This window comes from Nyctibius grandis, chromosome 1 (genome assembly GCF_013368605.1).
Source record: "Nyctibius grandis isolate bNycGra1 chromosome 1, bNycGra1.pri, whole genome shotgun sequence".
NCBI classification, from domain to species: Eukaryota; Metazoa; Chordata; class Aves; order Nyctibiiformes; family Nyctibiidae; genus Nyctibius; species Nyctibius grandis.
In genome coordinates, this window is record NC_090658.1 from 130,573,719 (window position 1) to 130,589,611 (window position 15,893).

At 42.2% G+C, this 15,893-nt stretch overlaps 1 protein-coding gene across 1 annotated transcript in view; it reads left to right on the forward strand.

Moving 5' to 3' along the window:
* The window catches only part of RP1L1 (RP1 like 1), a 32,147-nt gene extending 19,883 nt beyond the window's left edge, over positions 1-12,264 (forward strand). The window contains exons 4-6 of the mRNA XM_068396767.1: positions 4,172-4,337; positions 5,978-10,710; positions 11,422-12,264. Coding sequence (XP_068252868.1) covers positions 4,172-4,337; positions 5,978-10,710; positions 11,422-12,264 — 5,742 coding nt within the window. The remainder of the gene's footprint in view (positions 1-4,171; positions 4,338-5,977; positions 10,711-11,421) is intronic.
* The last annotated feature ends 3,629 nt before the right edge of the window (positions 12,265-15,893 follow it).

The following is a 15,893-nucleotide window of genomic DNA, read 5'->3' on the forward strand; positions in this document are numbered from 1 at the left end:
GGCCAAACGTGCTCTATTACTGATTTTACTTACATTGGGATTATGCCACATGTGATATTATACAGCTGAAGTTAATAATGACTGTATTCCTAAAATAGCAATTAATAGAAGCAGCTCACTGAAATAATATGGCCTTCAAGAAGGAGCACAGGCCTGGGACCCTGAACACTGATATTCAATAGTCAGCTCAGATAACTTCCTGATAACTATTGAGTGGTCATGTTGTCTGGAGTTAATCTCCCTTAGTTTAGATGTCTGCTTCTCTCCTAATCATTCCAAGGTGCTCTTATACCAAGGGAGAAAGAGGCATCTCCAGAGCGTGATTTGTCTCACAGTAGGAGAGATGTCCAATGCAGAGTACAGGAATTGCCCTTTCTACATGGATTATATAGCCTTGGTTGACTAGCTCAGTCCTACACATCTACCTTTTAAATGTCCAAAAACTGAAGCAAAATCTAGTTGTTATCTTCCTGTCCTTTTTTTTTTCAACATTTACAGAAGGATGCCTGTTACTTATTTTTCAACATTTATCTAAGGGAGATGATGACAGTATGTTCCTTTATAAAAGTTGCTTATAAAATTTCTTCACCAAAAGGGTTGTCAAGCACTGGAACAGGCTGCCCAGGGAAGTGGTGGAGTCACCATCCTTGGAGGTATTTAAAAGCTGTGTAGATGTTGTGCTTAGGGACATGGTTTAGTGGTGGACTTGGCAGCATTCGGTTTACGGTTCGACTTGATGATCTTAAAGGTCTTTTCCAACCTGAAGGATTCTATGATTCTATAAAAGCACTGTACAAAGCCTAGGTTCCAGAACAAATAATTGTAGAGTAAGATAACTCCCAAGAGCTAAACTAGGGTTGTGCTCAGGGAGGCACATCTCAACCTTGAACAACATCCCATAAACTGGAATTCCCATTGTCCTCTCTGCAAGAACATTCCCACCGCTTACCCATCCTGAACAGCAATTCAGCATCAGATTATTTTCTCATAATTTAATCAGATATAATATTCCATCTCTTTCTCTGGGGCTCATGTACTTCTGAAATATGAATAGCTACTGTGTCTGCTTTTCGCCGTGGTGTTATTGCCAATCTTGCAATCTGATCTCTCAAGCCCCTTCACCAATTTTCTGTTTGAAGTCCTGTTTCCTCCCCCAACATGAAAATCAATGCCAGAAAGTGCATGGAAAATACAGTTTCACAAGTTGTAATAACTCTTTGTCTGGTGGTTGTTGTGTCCAAGCAGAAGAATAGAACCATTTCTCTTGCAGGATAACAAAAGCAAGCTCCCAGTTCTCATGTTGTTTCCTAGTTGTAAGCAATGTGATGCAGACTCCAGAAAAGCGAGGGGAAATTCTGTCACTGGTTGAAATGGGGCCAACATTTCACTCAGCACATTCAGGAGCAACAGTAGACACTGGCATGCCTGCAGGTTCAGGATCTGATCCTTTCGCATTAAACATAATTTTTATATATTCCTTAAAAAGAAGCAAATCTGAGAAGCGACGCCTGGACCTCATCCTGGGACACGCTGAGCGAGCTGCAAGTTGCTGAACACCTAAGAGGGGACATACTGTTTAGAGATAATTTAGCACTAGCAAAAAATGCCATATTGATTGCCCTGAAGACAGATGTCCTCTGTGTAGCCCAGGCAGCGACGTGTTGTTGAGAGGATGGGATTCATGCAGCGGTGTGGGAAAGGTCTGTGCTGAGCAAACCCAGATGAACTATTATCCCAACTCCACAGTACTGTACTGTACTACCCTGACGGAATGGATGTTGCATTAAACCAAATCAATGTGAGCAAAATGATTTATTTAACCCTTAGGAAACATTCAGTTGCATTTACAACTACCAAGATGTTTTTAACAATGAAGCATTATGAAGAAATTTAGATTAATTTCTACAATTATTAATTCAAAGATTAAGCTTGCAAGATATTAGGAAGAAAAGCTATGTTGTAGGTATAAGCACTGCTAAAGAGCTGATGATGCCAGAAAAACTACATGACAGACTCTTTATTTTAAGTCACGTAAAACAAGCATATTCCATATGAAAGGATTTGGTTTGTGTAGTGTATATAAATTCAATAACTCAGCTGGCTCAGCTCCATTGATTTCTGAAGCTGTGTCGTTGGCACCATCTATTTTCTGCACACACAAAGCAGTGGTGATGAGTGTGATTGAAGTGTCTATATACAGACACAGTACCATGTGAGGAAATGTCTTGGGCAAAAAATAGCTTTCACTGAAAATATAACCTTTACAAATAGTTCCTAAACTTTGTGGGGGTTTAAAGATAGGTTGTTTTACACTAGGGTCAGAAGATATTTCATGTCTATTTTTCTTTCTTCTCTCTCTCTTTTTCCTTTTCGCTTTCTCCTTTTTTACTCTCACCTTTTTTTCTACTTGTATGAGGACGTGGCAAAAGATCTCACTAAAGGAATAATAAAAAAAATAAAAATAACAGGAAAGTAAAGAACTAAAAGAAAAATACAGGTGGCAAAAATCTGCTCAAAATATTGTCATTTATTAAATTATAGGCTTGCTATACACTTTTTGAGTGAGCTAGAAAGATGTTTCCTTTAGAAATATATGGACCAAAAATGGATTTATTGACAAATGACAAGCAGTAGACATAGACTCAGATTTGGGGGTTATTTTCTATTTCTGTTTCATGATACTCATCATATAGACTGAACAGTTTTGTTGCTTTACATACAGTGGTCTTAATGTAAGCTTTAGAGAGCTTACTGTGGGTTTTTATAGCACCAAACTCAATGGGCCTCACGTTCCAAGTGTTGTTATAGCACAAAGTAAATAAAAATAATGGAAAGATGATGGGATTTTAGTGTATTCCCACTAAAGCTGGTGCTATATGCTTTACTGTAAGAAAAATTACCAGAAGTGTTTAACTGGATCTTGAGTGTGATTCTATCTGTCTCTGTCTTGTTCTTTTACCCTCCACACATTCACCCTCCTCTTATTTGCACAAGATCCAGCACTATTATCTTAGTACCTCTCAAAGCCCTGGTGGTACCAACTAAGCTCAGAAAACCCCAGAGACATTTCACAAACTAAGAGATTGGCCTCTGAAGGGGGCCTGATTCTTCATTCCTTTGCTATAGCAGTATTTAGAGAATAAGGTCCTTTCTTCATGCTCTGTTATGCCAGGCACGTGTGACAACAGCAGAACTGTCATCACAGCTCCTCTGAGATTTGTTCTCTTCCATACTCAGTTGCTACTTAAAGGGCTGATGATTAAGTGACACAGTGAGGTCAGGGTGCATCTGATGAGCAAGATAGTGCTCAGCCCACCATGGGTGCTAGCTAACATCTTAGTAGCCCATTGCACAGTCACTTCTTATTGGTGAGTCCCCATATACTCTAGAGAAGTTCTCTTGATGTAGCAGTCTGAGGAGGAGGGAACACCCTAGCTGGATTGTGGAGACCCCTGACAGCACAAAGCTGCCAGATGTTTGCCACTCTAAACCCCTCTCAGACAGCAAGAGAGCCCTCTCATCCTTTTAGAAGCCAACAAGTGGTTTACCTGGGAGCTTAACTTCAGTCTTACAAATAAGAGAATGCAGAAGCAAGATGGAAGAGGGGTCCAGGATTTGTCTAGCCATTGCTCATCACCAGACTGATTCCTGCTCCTTTAGATCCTAGGTAAACATTGTATTTGGGTAAAAGTGGCTTTCTGCCATGTCTAGCCCTGCTCCCTGTTGGGAGATGGTCAGTCTGGAATGTAGCATTTACCAGATAATACCTGCTGTCCCATACAGGAATTAGAAGAACTAAATAGTATGATTCTTTGTAAGGGAAACTGAAAAGTCTCTAGTTCCACCCTCTTCCTCACTACTACATTGATTACACCTAAATCTTTCCCAGAAGGTATAAAAACTTGTAATAAATGATGTATCTTCTCCCTTAGGCAATCTCTCCCACCCCTTCCCTATCTTAGGAGATACGATTAAAAGATAGCAGACCTTCTCTTTCAAAGGAAGAATACTGCAACAGAGCCTGCCAACAGGCTCTGGTAGATCCTGAAGTTCTCCAGAACCATGTTTATTTTATTTTAGGTGACAACTAAATGTCAGTTGTTTCTGGGCCTGGAAGAATATAGCTCTGTTCTATCAGCTCATGGTGATCCACTTGCTCTTCTCTTTCTAGATCGACAGCATGCAGGCTCTGCTTCACTGCCCCAGCATGCTGGTGTGTGTCGGCCGGGAGCCTTTTAAACCTGTATCGACGGAGAATTTGAGGAAACAGTCAGTGGAGAAGCTGCCTGACCTGGCTCCCCGTTCCAATGGCAAAAACATCAATGAAAACAATGAAAGTAGGAAAAACTCCGGGGCATACTGCACAGTCGTCTCCAGGCCTGTGTCCCACAACATGGAGATTATACATACCTATTGTACTGCCCCAATGTGCAGATTTCATGTGCAAAATGTACTTTCCTCTCTCTGCTTCCTAGGCCTTTCCATCCTCCCCTTCTTTTTCTCTGGTTTCCTTCTAGGATTTCCTCCCTACACCCTCCAGTCTTTCTTTTACATGTTCCCCATGTCTGGCTGACTTCCCTTCCTCTTTCATATCTCTGTGTCTCCTTTTCCTTCCAGAACTCCCTCCTTTCCTGTGTCTGTCTCTGAGACTCCCCAAACCCTTGAGATTTCCCACGAATCCTCTATCCCCTTGTCTGTCATAAAATGCCTGAATTTCTGCATTTGCCTCTATCAGAGGATGGCCTGGTTTTGTCGCCAGGAGACTCAGTTTCTCCTGCAGGTTACAGCTGCAGTGTAGCCCTCTGGGAACTAAGCATGTTTTTATGGAAAGGTTATGTTCAGGAAGGAGTACGCTATGGGTTATTCAGGATATTTCTTAGGCACTTCATCATGAATTATCTAAGGTCGCAGGTAATTAAGCCAGCCACCCTCGGTAGCCTGTGGAGAGAAACTTCACATTTCCAGAGGGCAATTCATCTCACCTGTATTAGGGATTTGGTTTAGGGTGAAATGAAGTATGCTCTGGAGGTGCACCTGTTTCTCTCCATTGTCAATACCAGGAGCTAGGAAAGATTCATTCATGTGTTGACAACTAGTTGTAGAAACTTAAGGACAGAGGCATCCCACACTCACTGCCTGAGACATAAAAAATTGGAGGAAGCAGTGGGAATAAGCTGAAGCTTTGTCCATCAAGAGACTGAGCAAATATATCAGTTCAAATGCATAGGGATGGTTAGATATCTGGTGTTTCATGTGTTATTGATCTTGATTGGTGTGCTCCCCGTTCAACACTTCCTTCCTAAAACGCCCTTCATTCAGCTGCATCTCCATATGCCTACAGAGGTATGTGGTTGTCTAGATATATACAGGCAAGCTTTGAACAAACATATGTATTAGAAACAAGATAGATGCATATCTTGCAAGACAGCATGATAGCAATATACTGTGCTTGAAATTAAGGGTCTAGGACTTCAATAAATCTATACAGATCACTGCACTGAGCCATAGAGATGTGCTTCATATATAATCATATATTAAAAATATATATTTTTTTCTTCCTAGCATGCACATAATACAACAAAAAAAGTGTTTGTGCTTTAATGTAGATTTAGAGAAACAACAAAGTTAAGGTATAGAAGACTTTAATGCAGACTATTCATTCAAAACTTAACATTTATGGCCATCACGTAGTCAAAGCCAAATTTTCAAGTTATGTAAACCAGCATAGGCTTAGCTTTAATGGAATAATATCAGTATTCACGAGTTTGAGTGTTTGATCTATATATTTTGTGTCATCGTTATGTGAGTTAACATTTCTTTCCTCTTTCTTTTCTTTACCTATTTCATACTCCAGTGAACTTTGGACTGAAAGCCAAAAAAAGTGTTATCCATCCACGGTCACCATCAAGCAATAGGTCAATGAGATTTTCTTTGTCATCAGAAAAGTCATATCCTAACGGTCTCGCTGCCTCACCAGATAATGGTGCACCTTTCTCAAACAGTTGCTCGCATCCAAAACCCGGGGACCTCATCCATTCCTTGGTCAATGATGACATAGAAAAACGGGTACATGTGAACGAGGATGGTAGCCTGTCCGTTGAGATGAAAGTTCGCTTCCGCTTGCTAAATGATGAGACTTTGCAATGGTCTACCCAGATCAAAAAGTCCAATCTTATGAACCAGCTGCCTTGTGAAGAGTCAGGTGTAGAGGAGGACGGTGGAGTAGACCCCATACAGAAAATGAACCCAGAAGCCAGCTCAGAGGCAGATGAGTCGTCATATCCCTGTGACATTGATTCTTACATGTCAAAACTTGAGGAATCAGAATGTGATGAGGCTCATTGTCATAGCTGTGGCAAGAGACACCACGACTATGACATTTGGAAAAATCCTATGCACACATCCCAGAGGGAAGAGCCCAGTGTACGAAGCACCTGGCACAAACGGTCGTCATGCTCCAGCACATCTTCCCGGAGGAGAGTAGTCCACAAAAAAATGGCTTCTGTGGATAGCCTCCACACCACATCCAGTGAGGAATTCACTGAGCACATTGTGCAAGAGTCTTCATCCTACTCAGAGACTATAGAGAACAGAGTGGCGTATCGATCCACGAAAAAGTGTACGTGTCGAAGTGATTTGTCTACAGGTGCTTCCAATGGAGAAGACCAGCAAGAACACACTCGGACAAACACAAGCAATAGTCAGAAACCTTCATCCTTGGGCTTGATGTCATATTCAAGCTGTGAAAACAACCTGGATACTCAAGACGCCCCTGAAGACCATGAAGCCAGCAAAACCAATTCACAAAACGAAGATGAAAACTGTTTTGAAGTTTCCTCTGTGAAGTGCTTAAAGGATGCTGTGGAAGAGGTTGAAAGCAGCAGAGTTGGGAGTGTCATGTCAAGGTCATCTCTGCAGTCCAGACAAAGTAAGAAGAGTGTATGTGAGGAAAAAAGTAATGTGGGTAGGAGCATGTCCTCCTCCAGCCTTCAGAAGGCAAATCAAGAAGATAACACTATGTGCTCCACTCCTGCCAACAGTGTACACAGCAAGTCTAGTAACCGTACTACACCAAGAGCAAAAACTGAACAGGATGACCACTCTGATGACAATGCAGTGGTATCCTCCTTCTCCAGTGAGTCCTGCCCTAAGAAAGAGGCTGAAGAGGTTGAAGCAGAACAAGACGGACATGAAATCAATGAAGTCAGCTCAGTGTCAGCAAAAACAAAGCCGAGCCAATCAATTAGGGATGAGTGCAGTGAAGGTGAACGATGCTCTACACAAGGAACCCTCCATTCCAGAGCTAGTGACAGAAACAGCAAGAGAAGTGACAGGGATGAGATCATTCAGTGCAATGCCTCTTGCTCTTCCAGAGGATCCAAAAAGAGCAAACACAGCCATATTCATTTGGATGCACAGTCCGAAATGTCTGTGTCTTCACTTGAATCCACTCTGAATAAAAAGAATTCCCTACATGCAGATGATCTAAGATCATGCAGCAGGGCATCTAATTACTCCAAAAGCTCATGTGAAATCAAGAAAAAATCTATAGGAGACCTCATATCTCATAACTCAGGATCTTTTCACTCAAACATTTCATCTACCAGTGAAGCAGAGGCAATTGCAGGTTTTACTGAGGAGAAAAGCTTGAAAAGTGCCACCAATGGCTACAGTGAATCCTCAAAAAGCTCAAAGAAGAGAAGCCATAGAGAAGAAAATAGCAAACCATCATCCCTCTGCTCAAGTGTTTCAAGCCCTAATGGAAAAGCTGGAGAGGGTCATTCCAAGACGAATTCAGAGGCCCCTCCTTCAAGACACGGAAGTATGAGTGAGAGTGTATGTTCAAAAGATGATCTCTCAACTAAGACTGGGATCAGGAATGGAAATCCTGCAAGTGTCTCTTCAAGAGTCTCTTCAAAGTCAGAAGTAAAAGATAAATGCTTGTTGACACAGATATCCCAGGAAAGTGAAGATAGTTGTTCGCAATCAAACATATCTCAGTCTTCAAAATCAAGGCAGATAAAAACTCAAAATCTTTGTATGAAGGTGTCAAACTCTAGTCGAGCATCATTGTCTGAGACTTTGTCAGTATATAGTGTACATTGCCCTGCCCCACCAAAAGAGAAGCCAAACGGCAAAAATATACGGTCAACCATGCTGAAGAACTCCTTCATTAGCAGCATAGGTACTGAATCAGTGCTGTCCACAGGAAAAGAGCAGAAAGAAATTACCAATTCCTCCAGAGCAACTTCCTATGGGTCTAAATCAGCTGCAACTGAAGTAAATGGTCAGAAGAATAAAGAGATTGATGACTCTTGCAGCAGAAAAGTGGATGAAGAGTTAGAAGACACAGGCATGCAGGAGGAAGAGAGTGATTTAATGCCATCTGCTCTACCAAATACATCTCCAGAAGAAGTTGTGCAAGAATGGCTAAGTAAAATCCCTTCAGAAACATTGCTTATGAAATATGAAATGGAGGATGATGCAGAAGAGGGATGTGTAGAGGCAACCACTGAGGTATCATACAGTACAAATGCCGAGCAAATCTCAGGGGATGAAAAAGCTGAGAAAAAGAATGTGGAGGAGGCTGAAAACGAGGCAAAGGATGAAGTGAGAAAAGAGACAGCAGAAGGCACTGCTTTTAATGAAGAGGTTGAAGAATTCGCGGATCAGGAACAAATCTCTGAGGTTGTGTCTGAAGCTGCCAAGGTCGACCAGGCAGAATGCAGCCAGTCAGTTACATCCAGCCAAAATAACAACAGAAGAGACCTGCCAACCTCTGTTCAGACCTCTGTCCAGATCATGAAGGCCTTGCTCAGTTCAAAACATGAAACAAAATTTGACCGATCAAACAGTTTGCCTGAAGTGTCCCCCACTATGGGGAGAAAACTGAGTAACTCTGCCAACGTTTTGATTACTTGTCTTGCCAGTCTCCAACTGCTCGATGAAGAGTCAGAAGATCCATCAGATAAGTCAAAATGTTTGAGTAAGCCAAGGTATATGGAGCTGCTAAATATTTTTCAAGCCATGTGGCTTGGATGCACAGCTGAAAAAAGTGGTCCAAGTTCAGGTCAAAAGGCAGATGAGCAGGCAAAGACAGCCTCTGGGTTTAAAGCCCCGAAATACGTAGGTTATGACTTTACTCCCATGTCCTCCTCTGGGGTTGATGTTAGCAGTGGTTCTGGTGGCTCAGGAGAAGAAAGTACAGCTGGTGCCAGGGACTGCAGTTTAATGGCACGGAAAACTGCTGAATTCAGATCAGCTGGACAAGTGGAAAATGTAGAGACTGGCGCTGATCTAACCGAGGCTGAGGAGCAAAGTAAAGAGGAAGAGCAGTCATTCCAACCTTTGACAGCCTGCTCAAAATCGAAAGGTGAGAAAAAAGCACAGTCTGCTACAGAGGAATCTCTGACTCAGGAGGCAGAAAAGAATAAGGAACATCAGTGCAGTAACTATAAAAACTCTCAGGAGGAAGAGGGAGAAAATGAAAATGAAGAAAACAGCAAATTAGCTGAAAATGAAGAACAAGAGGAAGCTGCAGCTGTAAATGATGAACCCCCAAAAGAAAATCTTAAAGAGAAAGCTGATCATCTAGCCACTACCAGTGATACCAATGTAAACGATGACGATTGTAGGACAGAACTGAAATCTGATTTGGAAGAGCAACTTGAAAAAGAGTCTCTAAATGAGCCAAAGCCCAATGTCAATATGGCCACCAGTGTGGGCACATCCCTTATTCAGCAGAACTCAATGGATCCAGACCCAGTCTGGGTCTTGAGGCTGCTCAAGAAAATCGAGAAGGAGTTCATGGCTCACTATGTCAGTGCCATGGATGACTTCAAAGTCAGGTGGAACCTGCAGGACAACCAGCAGATGGATGAAATGATACTGGAGCTGAAGGAGGAAGTGAGCAAAAGAATACAAAAAAGCATAGAGAAGGAGCTGAGGAAGATCAAAAACAGAGCAGAGAAGAAGACACCAAGACCTCCAGACGAACCACTCAAGCGTGAGTCAACAATACAAACTGAGCAGAGGAGACGTCGATTGCGGACTATGCATAAAAAGTCACTCTTCAGTGACAAGAATGGAACCCAGAGTAGGCTAGAGGACACATCAGACTTATCATTTGATGTGGGTGAAGATATAGCACTTAGTGCAGCTTTTGAGGCCAGTATTAGTAGACAAACAAGTGAGGAGGAATACTGCCCATGTGACACTTGTCTGAGGAAAAAAATGGCTTCCAAGCCCACAAGAAACCCAGTGGTGGCCACCAATGTCCCAGTCAAGAAAGCATTTGATTTACAGCAAATCCTGCGGTTGAAGAAAAATTATGAGGAACCCTGTGTCTCAGAAGCAGCCCAGGACATCAAAACAATTCCCAGGAGTTCTGTGGAGGAAGCAGCAGAAAATGGCAATCCAAATGAGGAGAATGACGAGGGTGAACTCCAACCAAGTGAAACAGAAGTGGAGGGTGAAGAGAAGGAGCCAGAATTAAACGAAGTGGACAGATCAACTTTGAAGGGAGATGGAGAAGGACTTGAAATATCAGAGAGTCAAAACTGTGAGATGGAGGATGAGGTTAAAGATAAAGAAACCAAAGAAGAAAAGGAAGAAGCAGAAATAGTGGGGGAAGAAACAAAAGATAGAGAACAAGAAGATGAGGAAGCAAAAGAGGAGGAAGAAGAGAAAGAGGAAGAAGAAATTATGAAAGCAGAAGAAGAGGAGGAAAAAAACGAGGAAGCAGAGGAAGAAACAAAAGAGAAAGAAGATGAGGTAAAAGAGGAAGCAGCAGAAGAAACAGAGGAGGAAGAGGAAATAAAAGAAGAGGAAGAGAAGGAGGAGGAGGAAGAGGAAGAGAAGGAGGAGGAGGAAGAGGAAGAGAATGAGGAGGAGAAAGAGGATGTGAAGGAGGAGGAGGAAGAGGAAGAGAAGGAGGAAGAAGAAGTGAAGGAGGAGGAGGGAGAAATAAAAGAGGAGGAAGAGGAAATAAAAGAGGAGGAAGAGAAGGAGGAGGAGGAAGAGGAAGAGGAGGAGAAGGAAGAGGAAGTGAAGGAGGAGGAGGGAGAAATAAAAGAGGAGGAAGAGGAAATAAAAGAAGACAAAGAGAAGGAGGAGGAGGAAGAGGAAGAGGAGGAGGAAGAGGAAGAAGCAAAAGAAGAGGAACAGGAAGTGAAGGAGGAAGAGGAAGAAACAAAAGAGGAAGAGGAGGAGGAAGTGGAGAAGGAGGAGGAAGAAACAAAAGAAGAAGAGGAAGACATGAAGGAGGAGGAAGAAGTGCAAGAAGAGGAAGTAGTAACAAAGGAGGATGAGGAAGAAAAAGAAGATGAGGAAGAAACAAAACAAGAAGAGCAGGAAGTGGAAGAAGAGGAAGAAAATCCCAAAGAGGAGGATGAAGAAGCAAAAGATGAGGAAGAAACAAAGGAAGAGGAGGAGGAAGCAAATGAGGAAGAGGAAGAACAAGAAGAAGAAACTCAAAATGAAGAGCAGGAAGCTGAAGAGAAGTCCAAAGCTGAAGATGAAGCTGACAATGAAGCTGAAGAAGCAGAGGAGCCAGAGGATGAGGACATTGGGGCTGATGATGAGGAAGAGATATCCAAATGCAGAGGAGATGCTGATGGCTCTGGAACTGACAACAATCCTGAAGGACATGATGCAGAAGGAAGTGAAGAAGCTGAGCAGGATGAAGCTGAGGCAGTGGAAGATGCAAATCCAGAGTCAGAAGATGAGGTGTGTTCAGCTGAGGAGGAAAACAACAGTGAAGGAGGTGATAAATATGATGAGTATGATGAGGAACCTACCAGTGATGACCCTGACAAGGCACACGAAAAACACAAAGACAAAGGCAAAAACAAGGTTTCTGAGAAAGCTTCAAAGGCCGAAGGCAAAAAAAACAGCAAAAGGCTAGAGACTGTGAACAAAGCAGCCATCTCTTCTTGTTATTCTTTTCTGGGAAACTTTTCACAGCAATCTCAAAAGGGGTCTGAAGACGAAGATGAAGAGGAATGCAAAGATGACAACAACTCCACGAACAACCACTCCAATGGAGAGGTTCAAAGTGATCAGAGCAGCAAACCCTCACAGATGTATCCCGACAGTGAGGAAGAAGAGGACAAAGCATCTTCATGCACTGATCCTTTAGGAGATGAGGACCAGGCAGATGCTGAAGATGTAAATCCAAAAGAGGCTGAACATACTGATAAAGTTAAGGCTTCTAAAAAGAAAGAAGACTCTGATGAGATTGACCAGGATGACCTGGACTTCTAGAACTGCTTATCAAAAACTGTTTTTTTCTTTCTTCCTTTCTTTCTTTTTTTTAAGTATATTTTCATTACATATTACAGTATCTCCAGTGACTTGAGCCATCATAATTGGTTTTTCTTCTGAGTTAAATATGGTAAACTTGATCTTGATTCCTGTGAGTAACGTTGCAATTACCTGCCCTCATTTCTAGAGGGCTAGTAAGCTCATTAAGATTTAGTGGTTTCAACAGAAAAGTGGTTTGGGGAAAGGGAAGGCTGTTTTGTTTGTCATACCTTCTTGTTCCTACTCTTTAAGCTATATTGTTTGCTGCTTGAGTGTGAGTGTGAGTGTGAGATCTGTGGCTCTTCTGGGAATCATCTCTGATTAACTTCAGGATGCCTTTCGTCTGTTGCATGCCATTTTCCTGGAAAGATTGCCAATCCACAGAAACGTGACAAAATCTGGATTCATTGCCAAAGTCTGGTCAGAGCCCACAGAGATGTACATTCATCTTCCCACCTACTCTACCGTATCCTACCCTACTCTACCCTACCCTACCCTACCCTACCCTACCCTACCCTACCCTACCCTACCCTCTCTGTACCCAGCAAATGAGTCTGAGATATCAAAGTCTTTCCCCACTTCCTATATTTTTCTTTAGTAGAGGTTGAGGTCATTCCTCTCTTCACTGGAAATCCTCAAAACCCAGAAAGGTCATTCCAGTAGATCTCTCCTCTTCCTGACCACTCATCTGTTTGTACTGTGCTCATCACTGTAGTGTGTAGTCACGTAGCTGTAGATAAAAGAGATGAGTTAATTCACCTGTCAGGTACCTGAGAAGTCATTGAATGCAATATTGACCAAATTACAAGTAAGTAAAGTCCACTTCCTCGTGACTACCTTTGCTATGCCAATGATGGTATCTAAGCACTTTACAGTCATCTGGGATCCCTCAGACGATTTTGTATGAGGCCCTGTCCCGAAGCTAATAGAATTTGCAATTGCTCAGTGCCTCGCCCTTGCAGACAACCAGTAATATTTAAACTAATTTTACCTTTAACATGGAAAAGATTTAGGCATTTGTGTTACAGCAAGCAACTGGAAGAGGCTCAAGCATTTACTGGAGAGTTTGGACTTTACAAATCATGACAGAACCGCAGACTTCATTTAACAATTTTTTACCAGATTATATTTTTTTTTCCCTGGGGGCAATATATACATTCCAGAGTAATGCCAGGAGAAGTATGACCATGCCTCAGCTGCGTCCATGTGTGTACCTTTTCGGGAAACAGTCCATTTTATCAAAAATTTGCAGGGAGAATAAAACAGCAAAAAACTAAGAGAGGGTGAAAACAAAATGCCTTAAATTGTACAGTGAAAAAGTATGTGTGTAGTATTGTGCCAGGTTTGTGAAGGTGCGTGCAGACATGTTGAAATAATAATAAAAATAATCAAAATCAATAATAATCAAATATAATAATCAATAATCAAATAATAATCAAATATAATAATCAATAATAATCAAATAATCAATAATCAAAATCAAATAATTAATATTGTTATCATTTTAAGAAAGATTTTCTTAAACTCACAGCAAATCAATTGATTTCCAGAGGTAAGGTTCATTTCCTCAAATTAAGATTTGGGTTCAGCTCCAGATGTGCATACTTAATTTTCGGTGTCTGAGAAAAAGGGGTCCATGTGGAGTAGTCAGTGGACAGCTAGGTCTGAGCTGAGCTGCCCTGACAAAGGCTTGCAGTGCCATCTGAGATCCTTTGGGGAGTCCAAGACAACCACAGTGTCCTAAAGACATAGAAGTTAAGAAAGATCTTGACCTTCTTAAAAAGAAGCCTCATGTGAATGTCTCGGGTTTCCTAGGACATCTCAGATGGGTCTACGTCTCTCTCTAGGTGCAGCTTAGTTGAACCCTGAACCTGTCTTGAAGTTTGATATCTTGCCTCATCTGGTAGTCTCAGTTCCATGATTTCTCTGTACACATCTCCAGACCTAAGATTACTAGCTTTCAAAAGCTTAGGGTCTAGGTAGTTGTTTAAACATAAAAGTTTAATGCCAATTCAGAGGGTCTAGGAAATCCAGTATCATGCCCCAGTATTGGTCTGAAGGGGTGCAGATGTCCTGTAGGTTCAGAGTCATATCACAAGCTCCTTGTAAATGTCAAGGCTGCTCCAAGGCATCTTAAAATGCATTAGTCATGGATGTAAAAACCTGAATCATAGAATTCACTCCTAAAATTGTGTAAAGAAATCCTACCTCAAAAAACTGAAATACGAGGTTAAAACTAAATGTTAAAACTCAATTGGCTTTGAAGTACAGGGAAAGGAAAACTTATTCTCTGACACAGCAAGTTATGCATTTTCTAGGATCTCAGTATTGCACTAACAGGTTAATTCCCACATCCAGAGTACATGATGAACACCATACCTGCTCCAAGGGCCAGTCCTGTAGCCTATGTACCATCAAAGCTCCCTTTAAGGAGCTATTTGAAGGTTCAAGCAGAAACTGTTGTGCATGAGCTCAGTGCTGGGCTTTGCACATAAGTGAACACTGTTTGTATGAGCTGGATTTGATTGCAAACGCCTTCAAGCACCCATCATTCACAATAGACTTGATAGTCCTACTGAATACTCCTTGTCTAGACCTATGCTTGTGGTAATAACAGCACCCACACAGCATCAGTGATCCCTCTGGCATTTACTGTCTGCATCAGAAAGAAACAGAGTTGCTGCAGGGCAATTTTCCCCTTCTGTAGTGATGTCCTATGACATCAATATTCTGACTCTGTATTAAACCTTTCCAAGGTCTCTGCAAGCCAATTCAAAAACACTTTTTAAGGTGTCCAGAGTGAGAAATGTCAAAAATACAGTTACACCCATTGATTTATAATTAAGGGAAAGGCACCAAGAAGAAGGTTCCAGCTGGACTGGCTTCATACCGCTAACTCTAGGCATATGCATCAGGTGTTTGTCCTGGGTCCTCCAGGCAATGTGAAGACACAAGGTCTCCCAGGAATTATTCAGTGTGTGACACAGGACTGTCATCTGGAGTGAAGCCCATGGACTGTAGAATCCTAACCCAAGCACTTGGAGCAAATGTTTGAATTCAAGCTGTGCACTACCCCTGCAACCTTGAAGTTGGCCAGGTACCACCAGGCTGCTTGGTTCGAAACCCAGCCGAGGGACATTGGGTGAAGGCTGCGGCATCTTTGTTCACTGATGCCTGCTAGGGAACTGTTCCAGATGCTAGGGAAAAGGTGTTTGCTGCTGAAAGAAGCCTATTATTTGGTGCTTGTCAGTCCCTGCAGGAGAACGACTGGCCCAGCATGGCTGCTCAGTGGCTTCCAGTGTGCATCTCTCCACATTGGCAGTGACTGACAGGTACAGAGTCATGCATAGAAGTGTTTTGGTTTCATAGGGAGCAAAGTGAAATGTCTGCTTTCTGACACATCAATCCTTGCAGGATTCAGAAAGGCACTGAGCCAGGTAGTCATAGCTCTGATCTCGGCATGAGACATACTCTGGAAGTGGTATGCATTGACTTAACTTTAAACATCTCTGGTGAAGATGTCTCCCTCTGAGCCCGCCATCTAGACTCCTATTATAACCAGCAGGGAGAGAGAGAGGCAAAGAAGAGTG